Source organism: Anarhichas minor, unplaced genomic scaffold, assembly GCF_050575085.1.
Source record: "Anarhichas minor isolate MPS153535 unplaced genomic scaffold, ASM5057508v1 ptg000024l, whole genome shotgun sequence".
Lineage (NCBI taxonomy): Eukaryota > Metazoa > Chordata > Actinopteri > Perciformes > Anarhichadidae > Anarhichas > Anarhichas minor.
Genome location: NW_027466470.1, coordinates 1,531,720 through 1,551,244, shown reverse-complemented (window position 1 = coordinate 1,551,244; position 19,525 = coordinate 1,531,720). Strand labels below are relative to the sequence as shown.

The window sequence follows — 19,525 nt, the reverse complement described above, 5'->3', positions numbered from 1 at the left end:
GACGTCACGCTCATCTTAAATTCCCATTGGCTCAGATGGAGGTGGAAGGCAGCGCTGCTTCTTCTCTCTCCCTCAGTTCAGTCCTGATCCTGGAGCTGAGCGGACCGGATCACTTTCTCTCTTTAATAATAGAAAGCACCAAAAGTTAAGATGCGACATTTCACTATGGAGGCGTTGATTCTGTCTCTCCTGATGATACACCTTCACGGCGCGGCAGCAGGTGAGTTCACTCTTTGTTTTATAAGTTGTGTGATTGTAAAAGAAGGAAAGCTTCGTGTCTTTACAGACTGTGTTCATCAGTTTAAGCTTCTTTTGATCGTCTTTGATGTTTAGCTCCAGGACTTCCTCGTTGACGACAGAAAATGTTGTAAACAGTCAGAAATGCTCTTAAAGTCCACGTTAGTGAATCCTGTGTGTGCAGCTCAGTGATTGGTCCCGACATGTTTCTGAGGGAGCCGCTGTGTCCTCGAGTGACTTAGTGAAAAGGACAGAAGTGAGTTATTTCTCTCACTCTGCTGTCGCTTTTATTTGGGACATTATTTCATAATATCAGCAGCATTCAGAGCGAAACGGTGTGAACGCGCTTAAAGCTCAGACGTCAGCATGACGCAGCGCAGCAACAGTCCGACACCAGTCCGATGAGTAAAGAGCATGAAACATGACGTCACAACAGCACTATATTTAGTGCTCTTTTCTATTTCAATATGTAACTTGTTGGTGTTTTATGTAGAATGTGTGCTGCGGTTCATTCAGTGCTGTTTACAATGACTGTTATTGTATCAACGATGTCAATATTTAGTGTTAGTTATTGTCATTCAGTAGACATAATGAACATATTCATACAGTCAGGAAACACGTCAGCACATTTCATCTCTCAGGCTGCTGTGGAGGTTTGGGACTTTTACTTTGAAACAACGAGTCAGTTGATGGTTGTTTTCCTGCTGAAGACAAACTACTTCCTGCTTTGTTGCTGTAATATTTAATATCGTTCACTAATAAACTCAATCACTGACACTTGATGCGTTCCTCATGAATCATCTTGTTCTTCAGTCTCTTCAGTGTTCACTCCTTAAACAAGATGTAAAGTGTCATCTGTCACTAAATAAAACATATTTCATGATTGAAAAGGAAGAAGAAGAAAATCATATTACATATCAGCCTCTCATAGTGAATCAATAACAAACACAGATTTAGAGAATAACATGTGCACTCATAAAACACATAATCCATGACAACCTCCTGAACATGGATATTAAGCTCATGTGGTGTATTGTGTGACCTCTACATATTGTCTAAATATTGAAGCCATTCCTCAGATAATGACGACATTTGACTCCACACACTGACACACACATCAGGTTAACACTGACTTTAGCTGGTTGGGTCAGATTACATCACACTGAGGCAGGGTAGGAAATTTACATATTTTTAGGGGGCAATTTTTTGCCCCCACTGCCTTCAGGGGCATTTTCAAAAAATTGGGGGCACTTTTTGAAACTTGTGAAATATCATTTAACCTTTGTTCAAAATAATAAATATACTTATTTAGGCTTACAGTATATGAGCAGGTGTCATCAAATGGCAATAATAAGACTATTAGCAGTAGTCTACAGATTCAAAGTGTTTTCTTAGATTTTTTTAAACAAAAAACAAACATAAATCAGACAATCATATTCAATTTATTCTTACTTCTTTGTGGTTATTTATTGTTATTATTGCATTTTTTTTAAACAACTATTAACAATTATGAAGTCAACGATGCCTTGATTACATATACATCAGTCATTGTGTGGAATGTTTTGAGAAAGATATTTTTATAGCACCTTAAAAATTTAAAAAATGTGCCATTTGAAGGTACAAATTCAGTTCAGAGTTGTTGCTTAGTAAATATCTTAATTGACTGTCAGTCAGGTATTATTCATTAGCAACCCTCAAATCAAAGAATAAAGACACTTTACACACAATTTAGGTGTATTTTCCCTTTAACTCACGAGATGCAGGTAGCATGTTTTATACTTAATGTGAATATAATTCATTTAATCTAATTCCCATTATGCAATATGTATACTTTGTTGGCATCTTATTCTGAAAACCGGATGTTCGTCTGAAGAAACCGGATGTTGTCTCACGTTAATCTTTCCGTTAACTTTCAAAGTCCTTCGCTCGCTCCCGATCTGCGCCGTTTGAATGAGTTTACCGTGAATGTCAGCATATAGGAGCACTAACATGTGAGTGTCTGAGTTGACCTCAGTCTCAGGTCTGATGAATTTATTTATTCGTCTAGAAAGTTCGGGGCATTGTTTGCCCCTCTCCTAGTGATATCAGGGGCAAAACTATATTTCTTAGGGGCAGTTTCGCCCTTTGCCCTCGTGTATTTCCGACGCTGCACTGAGGCCGTTCAGTGGAGCTGGACTGATAAATCACACCTGGATATTATTTGTGGATACGAGCTTATTGCAGATATTTGGGTAAATACATATTGGCTGATGAGTCAGAAGACATTATTGTCATTTATTGTCATTTCTGTGAGACATCCTGTGAACAGAGAAGTCAGACTGGTGTGTACAGTAATGTGTGTTTCAGTCCTTTTATGTGAGTTGTCAGTGGAAGTGAAATGTTTGCTGTGATGAGTTCTATTTGTTAGAGAGTCGCTGACGTCAGTAGAGCAGAAGAAAGCCGTCAGTACGTGATGAGCGACGTGTCATCAGAACAGAGAGCTGCTCACCTCACCTCATGTGTTTTCATGTGTTTACAGGAAATGAAATGTGTTGCACCAGAGTGAGCTTCCTGTCATTCCTGGTCCTGTAACAACTGCATGATCTAAACATGTGACTTGTTTCATATTTCATCTCAGAACAGTTTTTAAAACATCAGAAATATTAAAGTACACATTTATTTCTGTGTGTGTTGAGTGCTCAGCAGATATTATTAGCATGTATTTATTGTTCTGTAGTTCTTTTTGATTCTGTGAGCAGCAGAACAACATTGTTCAGTGATTTATTAAAGCGTGATATCTAAACTGTAAATGATGACTTTATCTTTTGTTCCAGTGACTCACTCTCTGAAGTATTTCCACACTGGGTCCTCTGGAGTCACAAACTTCCCAGAGTTTGTGACTGTTGGGTTGGTTGATGACGTTGAGATGGTTCACTATGACAGTAACACCAGGAGAGTAGAACCCAAACAGGACTGGATGAGCAGAGTCACAGCAGATGATCCTCAGTACTGGCAGCAACAGACTGAGGTCTGTATGAGTAACCAGCAGAGCTACAAAAACTACATTGAAACAGCAAAGCAGCGCTTCAACCAAACTGAAGGTTTGTTTATGTTTCACACATTTTGTTGATATTGTCATCCTGTATTTTAGTAAACAGATGAGACACACACACACACACACACACACACACACACACACACACACACACACACACACAGCTTCTCTTGGCTGAAACACAGTGTGACTCAGCAGAAACATGACTGACACTGAGTCGACTGGATGCTGCTGTACTCCACTGATACAGTGATTGTGTCCATCCCATAATGAGCAGCAGAGGTCATGAGCACCTTCTCTCCACTGGGTTAGATCAGAAGAACTCTACTGAAGTGCCCACAGTGAGTTGGTCCATGAGAAGTGTGCTGCAGGAAGCTGTTGATCACAGAGCGTTGACAGCACACAGCTGGTAGAGGAACATGACGGCTGCTTCCTCAAAGTAGGGAGCAGGACTGTGAACGGGACGCAGGCTGCTTCTGCTGGGTCCTCTCCTGAGAGGAGGAGCAGCATGTTTTAATAGAGCTGGCTGACAGGACCACATGGTGCATGTCTCATTCAGACCACAGGGTTCACTCCACAGTGTGTCCATCCCATAATACTCTATACATGTAGAGACAGAACTACAGATGAGTGAACTTCACTTCACCACGATGTGTTTATGTCTTAATAAACATCTTCAGTGATGAAACTAGTTATGAATTTGTTTAGTTAAACAAATGAATTGGCGCCATTTATGATAATCAGATAATAATTTAAGTCTTTAATTACAGAAATAAGTCAAACATGTTGTAGTTCAGGTTTCTCAGTGTGAGACTTTGTTCCTTTTCTCTGATTGATGTCGTTCTGAATGAAATACTGTTCAGTGTTCAGACTGAAGAAGCACTTTAAAGAGTTCATCAGACGCTCTGAACTTAACGGGCGAGTTCACACTTTACTGACATTTTACACTGTAAACTATTTATGGTTCATTAAAAATAGTCATTACATAATCAGCAAAGACGAGAATAATTAGTTTGAGCCCTAAATATGGAGAATAATACAGAGTAGAGTCCTTTAACTTCACTCTGGTGTGTTTATGTCTTAATAAACATACATAGTGTTAGAATAAGGAATCTATTAGTTTAACAGAAATGAATTGACTTAAATGTTGCTCATCAGATGATCACTCAAGTCTTTCATCAAGAAAACATGTCAAACATTTTCTCGTTCCAGTTTCTCAAATATGAGAAAGTTCTGCTTTTCTCTGATTAATATCATTTCATATTAAATATTGTTCAGACTAAAGAATCTCTCTCTCTCTCTCTCTCTCTCTCTCTCTCTCTCTCTCTCTCTCTCTCTCTCTCTCTCTCTCTCTCTCTCTCTCTCTCAGGTCTCCACATTATCCAGAGGATGTACGGCTGTGAATGGGATGATGAGACCAATGAGATCAAAGGTTTTCTTCAGTATGGTTATGATGGAGAAGACTTCATATCATTTGACCTGCAGACAGAGACATGGATCGCTCCAAAACAACAGGCTGTCATCACCAAACACAAGTGGGATAATAACAGAGCTGGGATAGCACGGTACAAGAACTACCTGACTCACATTTGTCCTGAGTGGGTGAAGAAGTATGTGAACTACGGGAGGAGCTCTCTGATGAGAACAGGTAGAATCACATGACCTGATGTAGTTTCATGAAGCTTCTGTTGTTTCTGACCAACAGTCACATTACAACACATGTCAGCCACATACAGAGAGCTGCTGTGTCTCACACCTTTCTCCTCCCTCACCTCTCTTCCTCTCTCTGCCTCCTTCTCTCCTTCACCACATTTCCTCCCTCACACTCATCACCCCTCTGTCCCTCCGTCCTCTCTCTCTCTTTGTCTCTGAACTGTTTCTGTCTGTCTCTGTCTCTCTCTCTGTCTCTTTGCTCTGTCTTTCTCACACTCACTGTCCTCCCTTTCTAATCATCTCACCTCTTCATCTGTTTGTCTCTCCCTTCTTTCATCAATTCAACCTCAATGACATTTATTTGCATTGCATATATATATATATATATATATATATATATATATATATATATATATATATATATATATATATATTAGTGTATGTATTACCAGGGCATTTAAAATACATTCCATCCAACATGAATGATGATATGAATACACAGTAAATAATACTACTAAAGAACCTATAACCTGTCTCTCTCTCTTCCCTCTCCAGAGCGTCCCTCAGTGTCTCTCCTCCAGAAGACGTCCTCCTCTCCAGTCAGCTGCCACGCTACAGGTTTCTACCCTGACAGAGCCACACTGTTCTGGAGGAAAGATGAAAAGGACTTGGGCTTGGTCCGCGGAGAGATCCTCCCCAACCACGATGGATCCTTCCAGATGAGCGCTGACCTGGAACTGTCATCAGTCCCAGCTGAAGACTGGAGGAGGTACAACTGTGTGTTCCAGCTGTCTGGTGTGGAGGACATCTTCACCAGCCTGGACGGAAAGGTGATCAGGACCAACGAAGGTGAGACTGAGATCAGGTGTGATGAAGGTGGGAAGCACACCTTTAGTTTACTGGAACAGTTTGTGTGTTTTTATGAGGACGGGAAGTTTAGTTTCCTTCAATTCTTTTGTTGTCAGTTTCTTTCTTCTAGTTTTTATTTGTAGTCTATAATTTTAAAGCTTCGATCAGAATTAAACCGACGCAAGAGCCTCTGGACCAGAATTATGAACACTGTTTACTGAGCTGTGATTAATATAGAAATCTATCAACCTTTGGTTTCTTTCTGTTTTTTAAATAAGTTATTTTTAACCACCTTTGAAAATACATTTTAGTCTTTAAATTTAAAAAAAGAGTTTCCTTCAGACGGTGTGTAACTCTTTAATGTGTAACCACAGGTCAGAGATTGTAGAAACTGTAGTGACTGAACTACTGGTGACTTTTAGAAGACGAATAGACAGAATTATGAAACACCTGGAGGAATGTTTCTATCAGTCCATCAGTCACAATAAAGTTTATTCAAAGTGTGCCGACAGTCAGAAAGGAGTTTGAATACGTTTGTCAGAAGTTGTCGTTGTTGTCACGGGGTGTGGTGGAGGACTCAAAAACAGACATATGCAGATTCAGTGAGAAACGGGTTTTAATGAGTACAGAACAAAACAGGAATCGTTACTGGAATACAACAGGGAGTCCAAGGACGAGACAAGTTAGGCAGACTGGGAAACCGGAAACTGGACGAACCAAACGAGAGGGTAGACGAGATGGCAATGATCTGGCAAGAAGTGACTGAGAGGCAGGAGTTTATATAGTGGCTTGAACAGGTGAGGGGAGTTGTGCTGATGAGGAGGGAGGCTGACAGGTAGAGTGAGGAGGGTGTGGAGCTCCACAAAGACACAGAACACAGAAGACAAAGCCTAGTCGTGTCAAAAACCAACATATGGGACAGAAAGCAACACAAACATACAGCTGAACAGAGAGAACACAGCTGGACGAGATCAACAAGCAGAGATACAGTCATCGTGTACAGACCAGATAAAGAAAGGACAGACAGACGGTGTGTGTGTTCAGGACTGTGGTCTGCTTGATGAATGGATGTTCTCCTCTTCTAACCTGCTTCATCTCTTCAGGTTGTGACTATTTTATTGTTGTTTTCTGCTCAACAGAGAAGCCCGCTGACATGACCTTCATCATCATCATCATCGCTGTGGCTCTTCTTGCTCTCGTCATCGCTGTGGGTGGAGTCATGGTTTACAGGAAGAGGAAAGGTGAGAGACCCGAACAGAGACGTTAGTATTTCATTAGTGTTTCATTAGTGTTTCATTAGTGTTTCATTAGTATTTCATTAGTGTTTCATTAGTATTTCATTAGTATTTCATTAGTGTTTCATTAGTGTTTCATTAGTATTTCATTAGTGTTTCATTAGTATTTCATTAGTGTTTCATTAGTGTTTCATTAGTATTTCATTAGTATTTCATTAGTATTTCATTAGTGTTTCATTAGTGTTTCATTAGTGTTTCATTAGTATTTCATTAGTATTTCATTAGTGTTTCATTAGTATTTCATTAGTGTTTCATTAGTATTTCATTAGTGTTTCATTAGTGTTTCATTAGTATTTCATTAGTGTTTCATTAGTATTTCATTAGTATTTCATTAGTATTTCATTAGTGTTTCATTAGTATTTCATTAGTATTTCATTAGTATTTCATTAGTATTTCATTAGTGTTTCATTAGTGTTTCATTAGTGTTTCATTAGTATTTCATTAGTATTTCATTAGTATTTCATTAGTATTTCATTAGTGTTTCATTAGTGTTTCATTAGTGTTTCATTAGTATTTCATTAGTGTTTCATTAGTGTTTCATTAGTATTTCATTAGTGTTTCATTAGTATTTCATTAGTGTTTCATTAGTGTTTCATTAGTATTTCATTAGTATTTCATTAGTGTTTCATTAGTGTTTCATTAGTGTTTCATTAGTGTTTCATTAGTGTTTCATTAGTATTTCATTAGTGTTTCATTAGTATTTCATTAGTATTTCATTAGTATTTCATTAGTATTTCATTAGTGTTTCATTAGTGTTTCATTAGTGTTTCATTAGTATTTCATTAGTATTTCATTAGTTTTTGGATTTTAGGCATTTTCTTCAGAATGTGACAGAGAAGCAAACTTCAACAGTCAGCGGTAATGTCATGATGACATGACTAGAAGAGCCAAATTCATATTTTATATTTAACATTAATTTCTATTGATGTTATTTCATCATATTTGCTTTTATTCTTCATAATATATTATATCTGCAGTTTTATAGAATCGACGAACACTTCAAGGCAGCTCGTTGTTTTCTACTTATTCTTTTAGACTGTTGATAAAAGTAATTTGGACTTTTGGGGGAAAAAATAAATAAAAAACAGTATTTTTGTAATTAGAATAATGTCAGTTTTTTCATGCATATTTATTTTAAAGGCTCAGATGATGAATAAAACCTCTTTCATCTCCTAGAGGAGTCAGAGTGAGTGAGCGGTGTGCTTAGGATCACTAAGTTACAGGTTTACTCTGTGGAGCTGCTTTTGCCTCCTCCAGTGATGACAGCGTGATGATGTCAGAGAGAAGTGAAGTCAGAGAAGTGATGTCTTCATCAGTGGGAGGGGCTAGAAGAGGGGATCCTCTCCACTGGGAGGAAGCTGTTACAACACATTCTGACATGTTGGCTCTGGAGAACTAAAATGTCGTCTTTGCTTTTTATTTCAGCCAAATGCCCTCCGACCTCTGACACCAGCTCTGAGCTCTCTGAGAAGCTGAACCCTGCACCTAAATGCTGAAGTCAGCGCCCTGCACACAGTGAGTTGCTTCATACGGGACATGAACTATTCACAGCTGCTGTTAAACTAAGCTGCTCTAAACTATGAGCAGAAGAAGCTCCTGTGATTGGTTCTCTATCCGCTGTAGAAGCTCTGGGACACGTTGTCGCTGTAAAGAACATCTTTGACTTCTTCCACAACAAAGGTGAAGCTGCTTCATTTGATGTGAAGTGAGATTATTAAGAGAAAGACACAGATGAGTTCAGAAAGCTTCACATCAGCAGCTCAGATAAAGTCTCAAATATCAACCTTTACAAACACAGTGACACCAATTTATCAGATGAAAATAAGGAGTTATGACTTCATAAGCATGATGGTTAAATATTACAAAAGGTAACACTTCTATGACTGAGTCATGAATATTTGATGTCTCAATGATTCTGTAAATATGTGTCTTTGTTCTGATTGAAACATTTGTGGTAAATGATTTAGTTTTCTCTTTGATGTGTTTGTTTTCTTTTTGTCTCTTCAGGTTTATGGATAAATATTTCACTGGATCAAGAAGTGGTGCCACCACACTCTCCTCCATGAAGTGTCAACTCATCACTTATTCATCGTTCATATCATGAAGTCATTGAATCTAGCTGTAGATGCTCATCGATTGGAACACAAAGAAAACACATTTGAAAACTAGGAGCAAACATCAGTGGTGACGTTAAATGATTTGGATCGTTTAGTTTCAATTTAACAAAATGTAATTTCCTCTGATGAGATGTTCTTAAATCAAACGAGGAAGATTATTGTTGGAGATCTTCAGAACAATGAAAGCATCACAGCACTCTGCACACACAAAGATGTGTGTTCATCTGAAACAAATCCTCCATATTTACACTTTAATGCTTCTGCTGTTGGCTTTCTGGTTAAATCAATGTTGGTAACACAAATGTAAATGCACACACACACACACACACACACACACACACACACACACACACACACACACACACACACACGTGCATTCCCATTGCCACATACACACTAGTAGGGTTTTTTCTTCAATAATCAAGAGGATGTTTATTGTTTCATCTCATGTTTTGATCTGATGTGAAACATTATTTTATGTAAATGAAGGCTTCTAGTTTCTAAAGGGCAGTGAGATGTTTGAAGCTTCTCAGCTGATAGAAATCTTCTTCAATAGATTTCCTGATAGTATTTTGGGACGAGGAAGGGTGTTGGCTTTACAATGAATGTTAATGAAGCGGCTCTATTTCATTCCTTTTCTACTTTTGTTTTGCTTTTCAATAAAGTGCCCAAAACTCCAAATGTCTGAGTCTCTCTGTGATTCAGCAGATATGCTTATGCTTATTAACACGACATATTCTTTGTGACTAAACCTTTTAAAAGCAGAAGCGCACACAGGTATGACACTAATAAAGTTTATCATCTAGCATGCATATAACCTGATTTATGATGCTGAAATAAGGACATTGTGTGTTTGTAGACATTGAGCAGTAATGTGTAATATCACTTTCATTCTTGTTTTCTGTTCAGTAAGACTTAAATGTCTCTTTTTAAGATGCACACATATAATAACTGTTTTTATGTAGCAGCCCTATGAATATTATATTCACTGTTCTCATAGAGCACTGATGAACGTGACCCCCACCTGTAGATGTTAGGTGATGAAGAGGGAAAGGTAGGGGAACCACATCCAGTAGAAACATCAGTGTATTCACAGACACACAGCTCACTTCAATCATTACTTCTCATCAGTTACTAACGTGGAGTTTAGCTTTTATATCTGTTTAAAAGAAACATAATCAATGGACAGATTTGATGAATATTTTGGATTTGACCACCACAGACGTTCTCAAGTGTTTATGAACCCAACGGATGACTTTGACTATAATTTAATTTGCTTTGAATTCTGAGGAAATTCTTTCTTTTTAGAGACAATTGTCTTTGAGGATTCAGAGAGAAAACGTCATTTAAAGGAGGAAGAATGTAACAAGTAATGAGATGATGAAGACATGCTTTCACTTGATGGTTTAAATGTAATATTCTGAAGATATGGTTGAACATAAAACACTGGTTATGACAACTATTACACTTAACCCCGTTAACCCCACTTCCCCAGCAATGACTTTCTTATTTTTTTCTAAGTGTTTTTCAACCTGCAAACCTAACTTTCTCCACAGGAGGGCGCCAAGACACCACTATTGAGCTCCAGAGGGGAGACAGCGGGTTCTTGCTGCAAATCCGTCCGCCTGTAAGAGCCTTAAAAGCGGACAGAATTCACCGCACACTGGCCCTGGAGGAATTTATTTTTTTAAATGTTCTAAGTGTTTTCTCGTGCCCCTGGTCTTCATAATGAGCCAGGCACCCTCTCTGGCCCGCGCCAGAGCCTCCAAATCGTCCTGAACTCACCACACAGCCTGGATGAATTTACTTTTTCCAATATATTTCTAAGTATTTTTTTTTTTTTTAAATGTCGTGCCCCTGGTTGATTATTGAATGAGAAGGTAAACTAGTTTGAGCTCTGATCTGAACAGCTTGTGTCTCTGCAGTGAATGGAGGCTTGTCAGCTGCTGCACTTCACCACCATGTTGGTTTCAGCCGTCTGTAAACTGTAGATCTGAAGAGGAGGAACAAGGAAACAAAGACAGAGTGGAGCTCTCTGTGTGTGAGAGCAGGAGGAGGAGGGAGGAGTTATCAAGCGTTGGTTCATTCCAGGAAGAGGAGCAGTTTGAGAGAGAGAGACTGTGTTTAACACGTAATAGAACACAATAGAGTTAATTTCTCTGTTAAAAACACGCGTTACTTCAACTCTTAGGAGGTGATCTCTGCTTAGAATAATGTGGTTTGGAGACAGCTCCACAGTTATTAGAATGATCTCTTCTTTCCTAAAATACAGTTTGATTAATGTTTTTAATGATTACAATAATTCAAATATGGCAGAAGAATAATATAGAATTGAATCACTGCTGTACAAGTGATTCAATTCCAAAGTAACTTATAGTTATTTGATGAAATTCCTTTTACTTGTTTTTTAAGAAAACAGGTCAAATCCAGAATATAAGATGTATTTTAACGTTAAATGCATTTAAACAAATAACGGCTCTGCAGTTCAGTTGGAGACTGTAATGACTGCATGAATACGGAACATTTCCTCTTTTGTCACAATTAATTAACTTCATGGTTCTTATCACACCAGTAAAACAACCCCGAACACATTGTAGTGAACATGAACTGAGTTCCCTCAGAATAAACCAGAACACTATTAACAACAACAGGAGGTTATCGGCCTTTAAGTGACGGCAGAGTGTCGCCTCAATAAACACAAACCTGTTAATAACCTGCTGTGATGTTCACTGCAGGAAGACGTGTAAGAAGGTCACCAGGAGAGGAATACATGAATATAGTATATATCCTATATCTAAATATGACATATGTATATGAATCATATGATATATACGATATATAATAAGTCTATATATACTGTATATATAATACGTCTACATATGTATATTATATATCCTGATATATGAATATCTATATGGAATAGCTTTAAGGTTAGACAGCTTATGCTGTAACTGTGTTTATACCTTTGAATGGCGAATGAATCACGTTATTAGTTTCCAGTCAGTTACTTTATTGTTTAAATAGAAGAAAAACATTTCCATACAAGCCATCAAGCCATCAAGCCATCAAGCCATCATGACATGACATGGTGACGGTGAGTCCAGCCTCCCCGCTGCACACACAACCGTGTGATCAGGAACAACATCTTATCAACCTGGAGAACATCAGTGTGTGTCTGAGAAAACACGCCTGAATCTAAAAGAAACTAAAAACCATCATGCCTTTGATTTGTATTTATTACTTTGTGCACTCATGTTGATGAGGCACTTCATGTGTTTGATGGAATATCTGGATTTACATCAAACTGTCTGTCGTGAGCAAAGAAACGAGCAAACGCTCGTTAGCACGTCGTCACAATGCTTCACTGAAACCCAACTGCTCGCTGCTCGCTAGCCTCGTCGCTTAAAAATGAATAAAATCAATTGGTTGCAATGACGAGAGTCAACGACACTAAAGGTCTCATGTTTAGCATGAAGCTAATCGTTTAAGGATCCCAATGAGCTAGTTTGTTAAAGCTGCAGCTGTAGAAGGGCTGATTGGTTCGGACGATCCAACAATTCTATGAACCACGAGACAGAAGACAGCGTCTGAAATCTCTCCCCGTTTACTGTACGAGTGCTTTGTTCGCGGCGGACCGATTGCTTTGGCGTCCGGGCGTCGCCGCTCGCACCGTTGTCCACCACCGCTGCACCAAATGCAGCTCTGCACGTCCGTAGGTCACCAGCAATACACCTGCCAAGCACGAAGATATATACGCACACAGACATGCTTTGTAGTTAAGTCTGAATTCAGAATGTACGCATTAATTAACAACATTTCTTTCTGCTCACAATCCCAGAATACAAGGCGCCAGATTTTAGAGATGCAAAATGTTACGCTAGACCTGTAAGTAACGACGGGGAAATAATTATGATTAAGTTCTCGCTGCGAGTGAAACATGGGTGGACAAGGGAGTGATCTCGTGGCTGCTGTTAAGTGTCTCAAGAGGACCTCAGCAGTCGGACTCGGCCATCCTCTCGGGCCGAGCCGACTGACAGGTGCCGGGCGGGGTGAAGACGTCGGGGTCGCTGATGCCCGGCTGGAGGTTGAAGAAGCGGGTGGAGGTGGTGACGCTGCTGTTCTTGGCGTAGGTCTCCTGCACCGGGTAGCAGTCCTTCAGGGTGTAAACGCCCACCCAGGTCTCATCTGGTGGAGAGACGAAGCAGACGAGGACGTTTTTAAATTCCACCCAAAACAGCTGCTGAAGGAAGAAAACTCCGCTGGAAGGGTTTACTGTTATTGTGAAGCAGCTGCAGGACGTGTTGAATCTGAAGTAACACTGGCTTAAAGGTGTTCACTGGAGCTCAAAACCCACCGGCAGGATTGAAAAGCATGTTTTCTTTAAACAATCTCCAAAACTACATTATCTTTACTGTCAGATTGTCATCTTTCCCACGGTGCTTGAGAACGCTTCCGTCAGAAAAAGCAACCAAAACGAAGCTTAAAGTTGTGATATTTCATCAAAAATGTTTTTTATGAATCTTTTGCTTTCACCAGATTCTGTAAAAAACATTAAATTCTGAGCTCCTCAGCACAACTAAGAAGCCATGAATGATTTCAATGAGCCCAACAGTCTAAATTGGGTCAGATGTTTCTGGTCAAATTTTACCACAGTAATCGTCTCGTTTGGCCCCTTTTGACCAAATATTCCCACAAAATAGGAAACTCAGTCACAAACGAAACTACATGAAGCACTAAAAGTCCGTTTAGCGCACTTCTCTTTGTGTTTCCTCTGGATTTAATAATCCATTTTGAGTAATGACTGCTGTGTTTAAACGTGAAGAACAACTGTGTATGATAAATGTTTATTATCTTAAAAACATCTTGCAGCTTCACAGCTCTTTGTCCAGGCCTGTTCTCTGTACTTTAGCATTAAATAATGACACCTCTGTGCAGAAAGCCACAGACGTTTAATTAAAAACCCCAGACTCACGCTGGCGTGCCGGCTTCCTGTCGGACCACTCCTGAACCTCCACGTTGTCCCCGGGGCCTCCGATGAAGTACTGGTCCTCGAAGGTGGAGTTGTCCGGGATGTCGAAGGGATCCCAGGCCTCCGTCAGAGCGACCTTTGAGCAGTCCTGGGTCTTCTGGTCGATCTGGAACATCACCATGCTCTGGTACAAGTAGATGTACTCAAAAAACCTGCAGCAGACGGAGGGAAGAACGAGGGCGGGTGGGGGGGGGGGAATGGCGAGAAAGAAAGAGAATAGCTGCATTAAATTGATTCTATGGGAACAGCAGAGTGACCTTAACCCAGGAGGCAACCTCTTGTTCTGAAAAGTGAAGTCAAAGCTTCTTGTGTTAAAGCTGCATTCTCTCTAGTGTCCACCAGGGGGCGACTCCTCTGGTTGTATAGAAGTCTATGAGAAAATGACTCTACTTCTCTCTTGATTTATTACCTCAGTAAACATTGTAAACATGAGTTTATGGTCTCAATCTCTCGTTTCAAGTCTTCTTCACTACAGCCTCATATTACTCATGTTACACTCATTCCTTCACATTTGAACAGTCGATATGATTAACGTCCTAAAATGGATTGAAGAGATTATATTTCTCAACGGCAGACTTCAGTCCTGGCAAAGACTCAGTGTTGGTTTATTCTGCTGCAGTAAATAATACACACTTCAAAACGACGGCTAACAGCTGTGCACTGCAGAGCTACTACTAGCTGTTAGAGGTATAGTCACCTTAAACAGTGCATATTAAGAAGAAAATGTACATTAAAACACATGCATATAATACAATATATATATATATATATATATATTTTAATAACAAATAATATGTTTAATAAGGAACCTTTAGAGAAAGAGCTTAACTAATGGTTAATAAGTAATTTACTAACGTTTTATAGATCAGTTATAGGCCATGAATAAGAACAACGTTTGACTATTGAAGCATAAAAACAGTTATCTTCTGGAATCTGGACACTAATATAATTTTGTACTTTTATTTGTATGTATATTTTATGTTAAAGTATGTCTGTGGTGTTATTATTATAAATGCTTTGATTCCAATATAATAAAGTATAAAATAATACAAGCAGGTCTCGGAATGCCAGGTTGTGATAAATAGATAGAGATAATATATAATTATGTATATATATATCTATATAATAAATGTCATACACTGACACATTACATATGATACTATATATACTTACTTCTGACAGGGTGCGTGTTTCTTGTTCTGCTGCAGGACTCGGATCCTCTGTTTCGGGCCGTCGTAGGAGACGGTGGCCCGTCTGTTCCTCCCGGTGCTGTGGTCGTACATCACCCATCTGCCCTCCCACTGCAGCGGGGCGAGGCAGGGCGCGGTGGCCGCCGCCGCCGGGGACGCATCCATCCCGGGGAGGCCGAGGACCGAGGCACCGGCAGCGGCCACAAACACGAGCAACAGTCGTTGCATTGCTTCTCTGGTAAAAACCCGTTTGAGGCCCGTTAGCTGATCCCGTTGCTGTTGTTGTTGTTGTTGTTGCAGATAAGCTGCACCTGCTGCCGACAATTTAGATTGGGTTTCCGGTTGTGGTTTTCAAAATAAAAGCTTTAATGAACCGTATTTAAAAATGTAAATAAACAAAAAACATTTCCCCTGAACTTTAATTAAACCAACAATTTTATTTTTGTAAATACAAAAAAAACGTTCTTATTTTTTTATTCTATTTTTTTGTAAATATAAAGAATAATAACGTTTTTTTTTATTTTTATTTATTTTTTATTTAAATTAAAAAAAATGTTTTGCTGGCAGAAATGGGCTTCCACAGTTATGGGATGCCTCGCGCCAGCATTAGACACGCCTGACCAATCGCTCGAAGGTTCTACGCACAGGGGCGGGTTCTTGTCGCATTCGTTAAGCGTCAGCCCTGTGACGCTGCGTGACGACGTCTCCCCTCTCCAGCCAACATGGCGAGGAAACAACGTGGGAGAACGGCTTCGTCTTCAAAGACGGAGAAACAGACGGATAGTTTCAGTTTAATGCTCGAGTCCAGCGACGACGAGGCGCCCGAAGAGATGACCTTCGAGGACTCGAAGACTGAGGCTCTACGGAGCATGAAGCAGGCGCTGGCCACAGCCCGGAGGTAGCTAACGTTAGCTCGCTAGCTCCTAGTGTGTGTACGGAGGCCGATAAACCAAACTCCATTTAAAATATCTGCTTTTGACGTTTTCGTGCTTGCGGGCGGACTAATAACACTAAAGCGACAACTTTATCCCATATTCTGAGTTATTTGGCTGCACTTTTCACATCGGGGTGAACATTTAGCACTAAGCGGCTCAATATATATTATACAACACGTGTGAGAATGGTTCATAACACGTTTCAATAATGCGTGTAATATTCTTAAGTAAAGCCGATGGAGTTTTGTATTAAAACGCTGTTTTGAACTAGTTCAACGCCGATATGACTATTGTCTCCCAACAAATCGGAATTTTTAATCTTGTCATTTTAAGGCTTCTGCGCATGCGTGAAATCAAGATACGCTTATTTTGACAAATTGTTAAATGGAGTTTGGTGTCGCTCTTTGTCCACAAAGAACAATCAAACACTAAACCATAGATGGCAGCAAATAAGATCTAGCATCGTGATGTTTGTATTTCCGTGTTTTCAGGGAGAAAGAGCTGCTGAAGGAGAAGAGGCGGAAGAGACAGCAGCTGTTCCAGGAACAGAAGGTATCTCATAGACGTACAATAAACAGGCTATTTCTGTTTAAATGTGTAAACAGTATCTAACTTTAACTTCCACACCTAGTCTGTTTTAGAAGCATTGGTAGCAGCAGTCGAACGTATGATCTGATTCATAGATGAATAAAGTTCCTTCACTCCACAGAAAAGAAAACTGTTACCGGCTGACGTGTTGGAGGAAATCGACTCTGCCCTTTCAAAGTAAGATGTCTGGATGTGACTTAATCCTAACTTAAACATTTTTGCCACCATCTCTGCTTCATGAAGACTCACGCAAACCTGTTTTGTGTGTTTTTACAGGAAGCAGCAACCGTCTGAGGGCGAAGGTAAAGAAGCTCATTTCTGCTCACACGTTTGAACATTTAGAGGAAACTCGTGCCGAGTAGAGAACGAGCTTCAGGTCCGTACGACTTGTTTTCTCCTCAGCAGCTGACGAAGAGGAGGGAAGGAAGAAGAGGAAGAGGAGGAGTGAGAAACCAGGACATGGCCGGGAGTATGTAAACGCACTTATTTCATTTGTTAGAACTCACTGGCTGCTCGAGGTAACGTCTAACCGATCATCAAAGCGGTTCAACCGGGTGCACGCTCAGCCAGATCTAGCCGAGTCATAACTGAAGCGTGACCGTTTGTCTAAACTTGGACTCGTACTCGTTTTATTTCAGAGTGAGTGGAAACTGCACGGTGACGACGGTGAAGGAGCGAGTGTCGGCGTCCTCTCAGCAGCAGGCGGCCGAGGATTTCCTCCGGTCCAGACTCTACGGACCGGGAAGCTGCAGGACCACGAGTAAGAAGGCCGACGTTATCGACCCTCTGAACCTCGAGCACATTCAGAGTTTCTCTTCTCTCGCTCCCGTCACATGTTTCTCTCTGTGACATAAAGTCCTGCAGTTTGAATAATGAAAACTGACGATTGCACGTGACAAATATTTGTCTTATGCTTTTAAATAAACTCACAAATGTAGCTTAAAAAAGGACTTAATCCACCAGTTAATGCCAGTTGAAGCTGTGATTTGGAGTCATTATTTATTGTGAAGTTGTTTTTTTAACCCTTGCAAGCTACACTCTGTGGCAGAAGTCTGTGAAGACGATGATCTGTCTCAATTTGAGTTTTGCTACAGTGACGCTCCGTCTCGTTCCACCGAGGCGTCTCCTCTCGTGAGACTCCTGCTGAACCAGACGGCGACATCGACCGCTTTCAGTCCGACTTTAACCGCGTTTCTCCGGCTGAGCTCGTTTACACTTCCGTGTCCTCCTGCTTTCAGGTAACGAGCTGCTGTCCCTCCAGAACAAGACGGGGAGGAACAAGAGTGCAGCCGTGCAGTTTGTGAAGAAGGACTGGGGTGAGTTCAGTATCAACAGAGAGACTTTGTAGAAAACGTGCTTTTCAATCCCACTGGTGGGTTTTTGGCTTCAGAGGGTTAACAATGAATATTGGATATTTACCGTGAACGGGATTTCTCGTCTCCTCTGTCCGTCCAGCCTGTGCAGAAAAGGCCAAAGCAGAGAAGCTGAAGAAGCGGTGGATCCACGAGCAGCAGATTCCCTCCTGCTGAGCCCGTCGTCTCCAAAAAACCTAGACTCCGGTCCAGCAGACTCGCTCTGCACACTGACTTTATAAACTGACACCAAACCTGAACAATGCATATCGACTGACTGAGGACGCAGCAGCAGCCCGAACCCTTCAGCTCATCACCAAGACGCAAACAGCAGATCTGACTCACTGCTAACAAACCTCACAACGGTTTAAATATAAATACTTTAAGTGTTTGGTTTATGATCCGAACGTTTCCTCATCTGCTTTCTTTAAAGAGCAGAACGTGTGAAGATGCAGCTGTTCAGTGTCAACGGTTGGATTTTTTTTTCTATCTGTAACCTTAAACTCAAGTTATTTGAGATTTAAGAATGAGACGCTGTTTAATAAAAACTGAATATACGTTCGTTTCTATATTTAACACTCAGAAAAAGCTATTGAGTCAAACATTCATTTACTTTATTAATCTATAAATCAATCAACACAAATTAACTTTTGATTATTTTCTAGCAGAAAAGTCAAACACTGGTTGTGGAGATTTGCTGCTTTTCTGTCTAAAGACACTTTGGGACGTGGTTAAGTTGCTTTTGTCTATATTTTGTAACGTTGCAAGAAAATCAGTTTCAGCAGTTTTTCACACATCTGGATGATTATTTTAGTACTAAATAGAAAATCCACTCAACATTTGAACTAAGAAGCTGAGGAGGCAAACCTGTTCTCACAATCGAGAGAACAGAGTTGTGCTCCAGAAGTTGTGGCCCCTCAGAGGTGCCCTGAGCCCCAGCTTTAGAACCACTGGTTTGTCATTTATCAAGCAAAGACCACTTATATTTTAAATAATTTCAATGTTTTTGGACTGTTGAACAAAGAAAAGTAGATCCTGACTGATATCACTGTTGGCTGATGTAGATCATTAAAACACCGGCATGTTAATTCGTCCACCAGAGACCCTAACCCCAAATGAGAATGAGTTTAGTTTTTTTGGCCACTTAAATATGAGTATTGTCCTCAAACATCTAGTTTCGCTGAGCCATTCATGCCACCTTGTGCCAAACAAACTTAATTAAATCATTTAAATATTAGCTGGTTGT

General features: G+C 40.1%; 3 protein-coding genes across 4 annotated transcripts; 2 read left to right on the top strand and 1 right to left on the bottom strand.

Annotated features, from left to right (window-relative positions):
• The first annotated feature begins 61 nt into the window (after window positions 1-61).
• Window positions 62-9,866, top strand: LOC142956818 (class I histocompatibility antigen, F10 alpha chain-like). Its single transcript, XM_076098565.1, has 7 exons — window positions 62-220; window positions 3,051-3,317; window positions 4,641-4,919; window positions 5,480-5,773; window positions 6,913-7,014; window positions 8,494-8,583; window positions 9,076-9,866. Exons 1-6 carry the CDS (start codon window positions 151-153, stop codon window positions 8,562-8,564), a joined length of 1,083 nt encoding a protein of 360 aa, XP_075954680.1. The 5' UTR covers window positions 62-150; the 3' UTR covers window positions 8,565-8,583; window positions 9,076-9,866.
• Window positions 9,867-12,178: 2,312 nt separating this feature from the next.
• Window positions 12,179-15,778, bottom strand: epdr1 (ependymin related 1). The gene is made up of 3 exons (XM_076098199.1): window positions 15,388-15,778; window positions 14,158-14,366; window positions 12,179-13,370 (listed from the first exon to the last, which is right to left on the bottom strand). The coding sequence occupies exons 1-3, from the start codon at window positions 15,630-15,632 to the stop codon at window positions 13,177-13,179; spliced, it is 648 nt and encodes a 215-aa protein (XP_075954314.1). The 5' UTR covers window positions 15,633-15,778; the 3' UTR covers window positions 12,179-13,176.
• Window positions 15,779-16,083: 305 nt separating this feature from the next.
• On the top strand, window positions 16,084-18,837 carry nol7 (nucleolar protein 7). Of its 2 annotated transcripts, none has more exons than XM_076098198.1 (8): window positions 16,084-16,302; window positions 16,831-16,891; window positions 17,049-17,104; window positions 17,204-17,229; window positions 17,333-17,396; window positions 17,566-17,687; window positions 18,166-18,243; window positions 18,383-18,837. In XM_076098198.1, the coding sequence occupies exons 1-8, from the start codon at window positions 16,127-16,129 to the stop codon at window positions 18,454-18,456; spliced, it is 657 nt and encodes a 218-aa protein (XP_075954313.1). In that variant the 5' UTR covers window positions 16,084-16,126; the 3' UTR covers window positions 18,457-18,837. The 2 variants fall into 2 exon arrangements, with proteins under 2 accessions (XP_075954313.1, XP_075954312.1); XM_076098197.1 differs by having other exon boundaries at window positions 17,330-17,396.
• Window positions 18,838-19,525: the final 688 nt, after the last annotated feature.

What these genes read in the sequence shown, in the direction of transcription:
- LOC142956818 (XM_076098565.1), top strand. Translation starts at nt 151, where the DNA reads ATGCGACATTTCACTATGGAGGCGTTGATTCTGTCTCTCCTGATGATA. An exon ending in GCGCTTCAACCAAACTGAAG is followed by an intron (nt 3,318 to 4,640) that starts GTTTGTTTATGT and finishes TCTCTCTCTCAG; the next exon opens with GTCTCCACATTATCCAGAGG. An exon ending in GGTGATCAGGACCAACGAAG is followed by an intron (nt 5,774 to 6,912) that starts GTGAGACTGAGA and finishes TCTGCTCAACAG; the next exon opens with AGAAGCCCGCTGACATGACC.
- nol7 (XM_076098197.1), top strand. Translation starts at nt 16,127, where the DNA reads ATGGCGAGGAAACAACGTGGGAGAACGGCTTCGTCTTCAAAGACGGAG. An exon ending in ATCGACTCTGCCCTTTCAAA is followed by an intron (nt 17,105 to 17,203) that starts GTAAGATGTCTG and finishes GTGTTTTTACAG; the next exon opens with GAAGCAGCAACCGTCTGAGG. An exon ending in GTTTGTGAAGAAGGACTGGG is followed by an intron (nt 18,244 to 18,382) that starts GTGAGTTCAGTA and finishes CTGTCCGTCCAG; the next exon opens with CCTGTGCAGAAAAGGCCAAA.
- epdr1 (XM_076098199.1), bottom strand. Translation starts at nt 15,632, where the DNA reads ATGCAACGACTGTTGCTCGTGTTTGTGGCCGCTGCCGGTGCCTCGGTC. An exon ending in AAACACGCACCCTGTCAGAA is followed by an intron (nt 14,367 to 15,387) that starts GTAAGTATATAT and finishes CGTCTGCTGCAG; the next exon opens with GTTTTTTGAGTACATCTACT. An exon ending in CAGGAAGCCGGCACGCCAGC is followed by an intron (nt 13,371 to 14,157) that starts GTGAGTCTGGGG and finishes TCTCTCCACCAG; the next exon opens with ATGAGACCTGGGTGGGCGTT.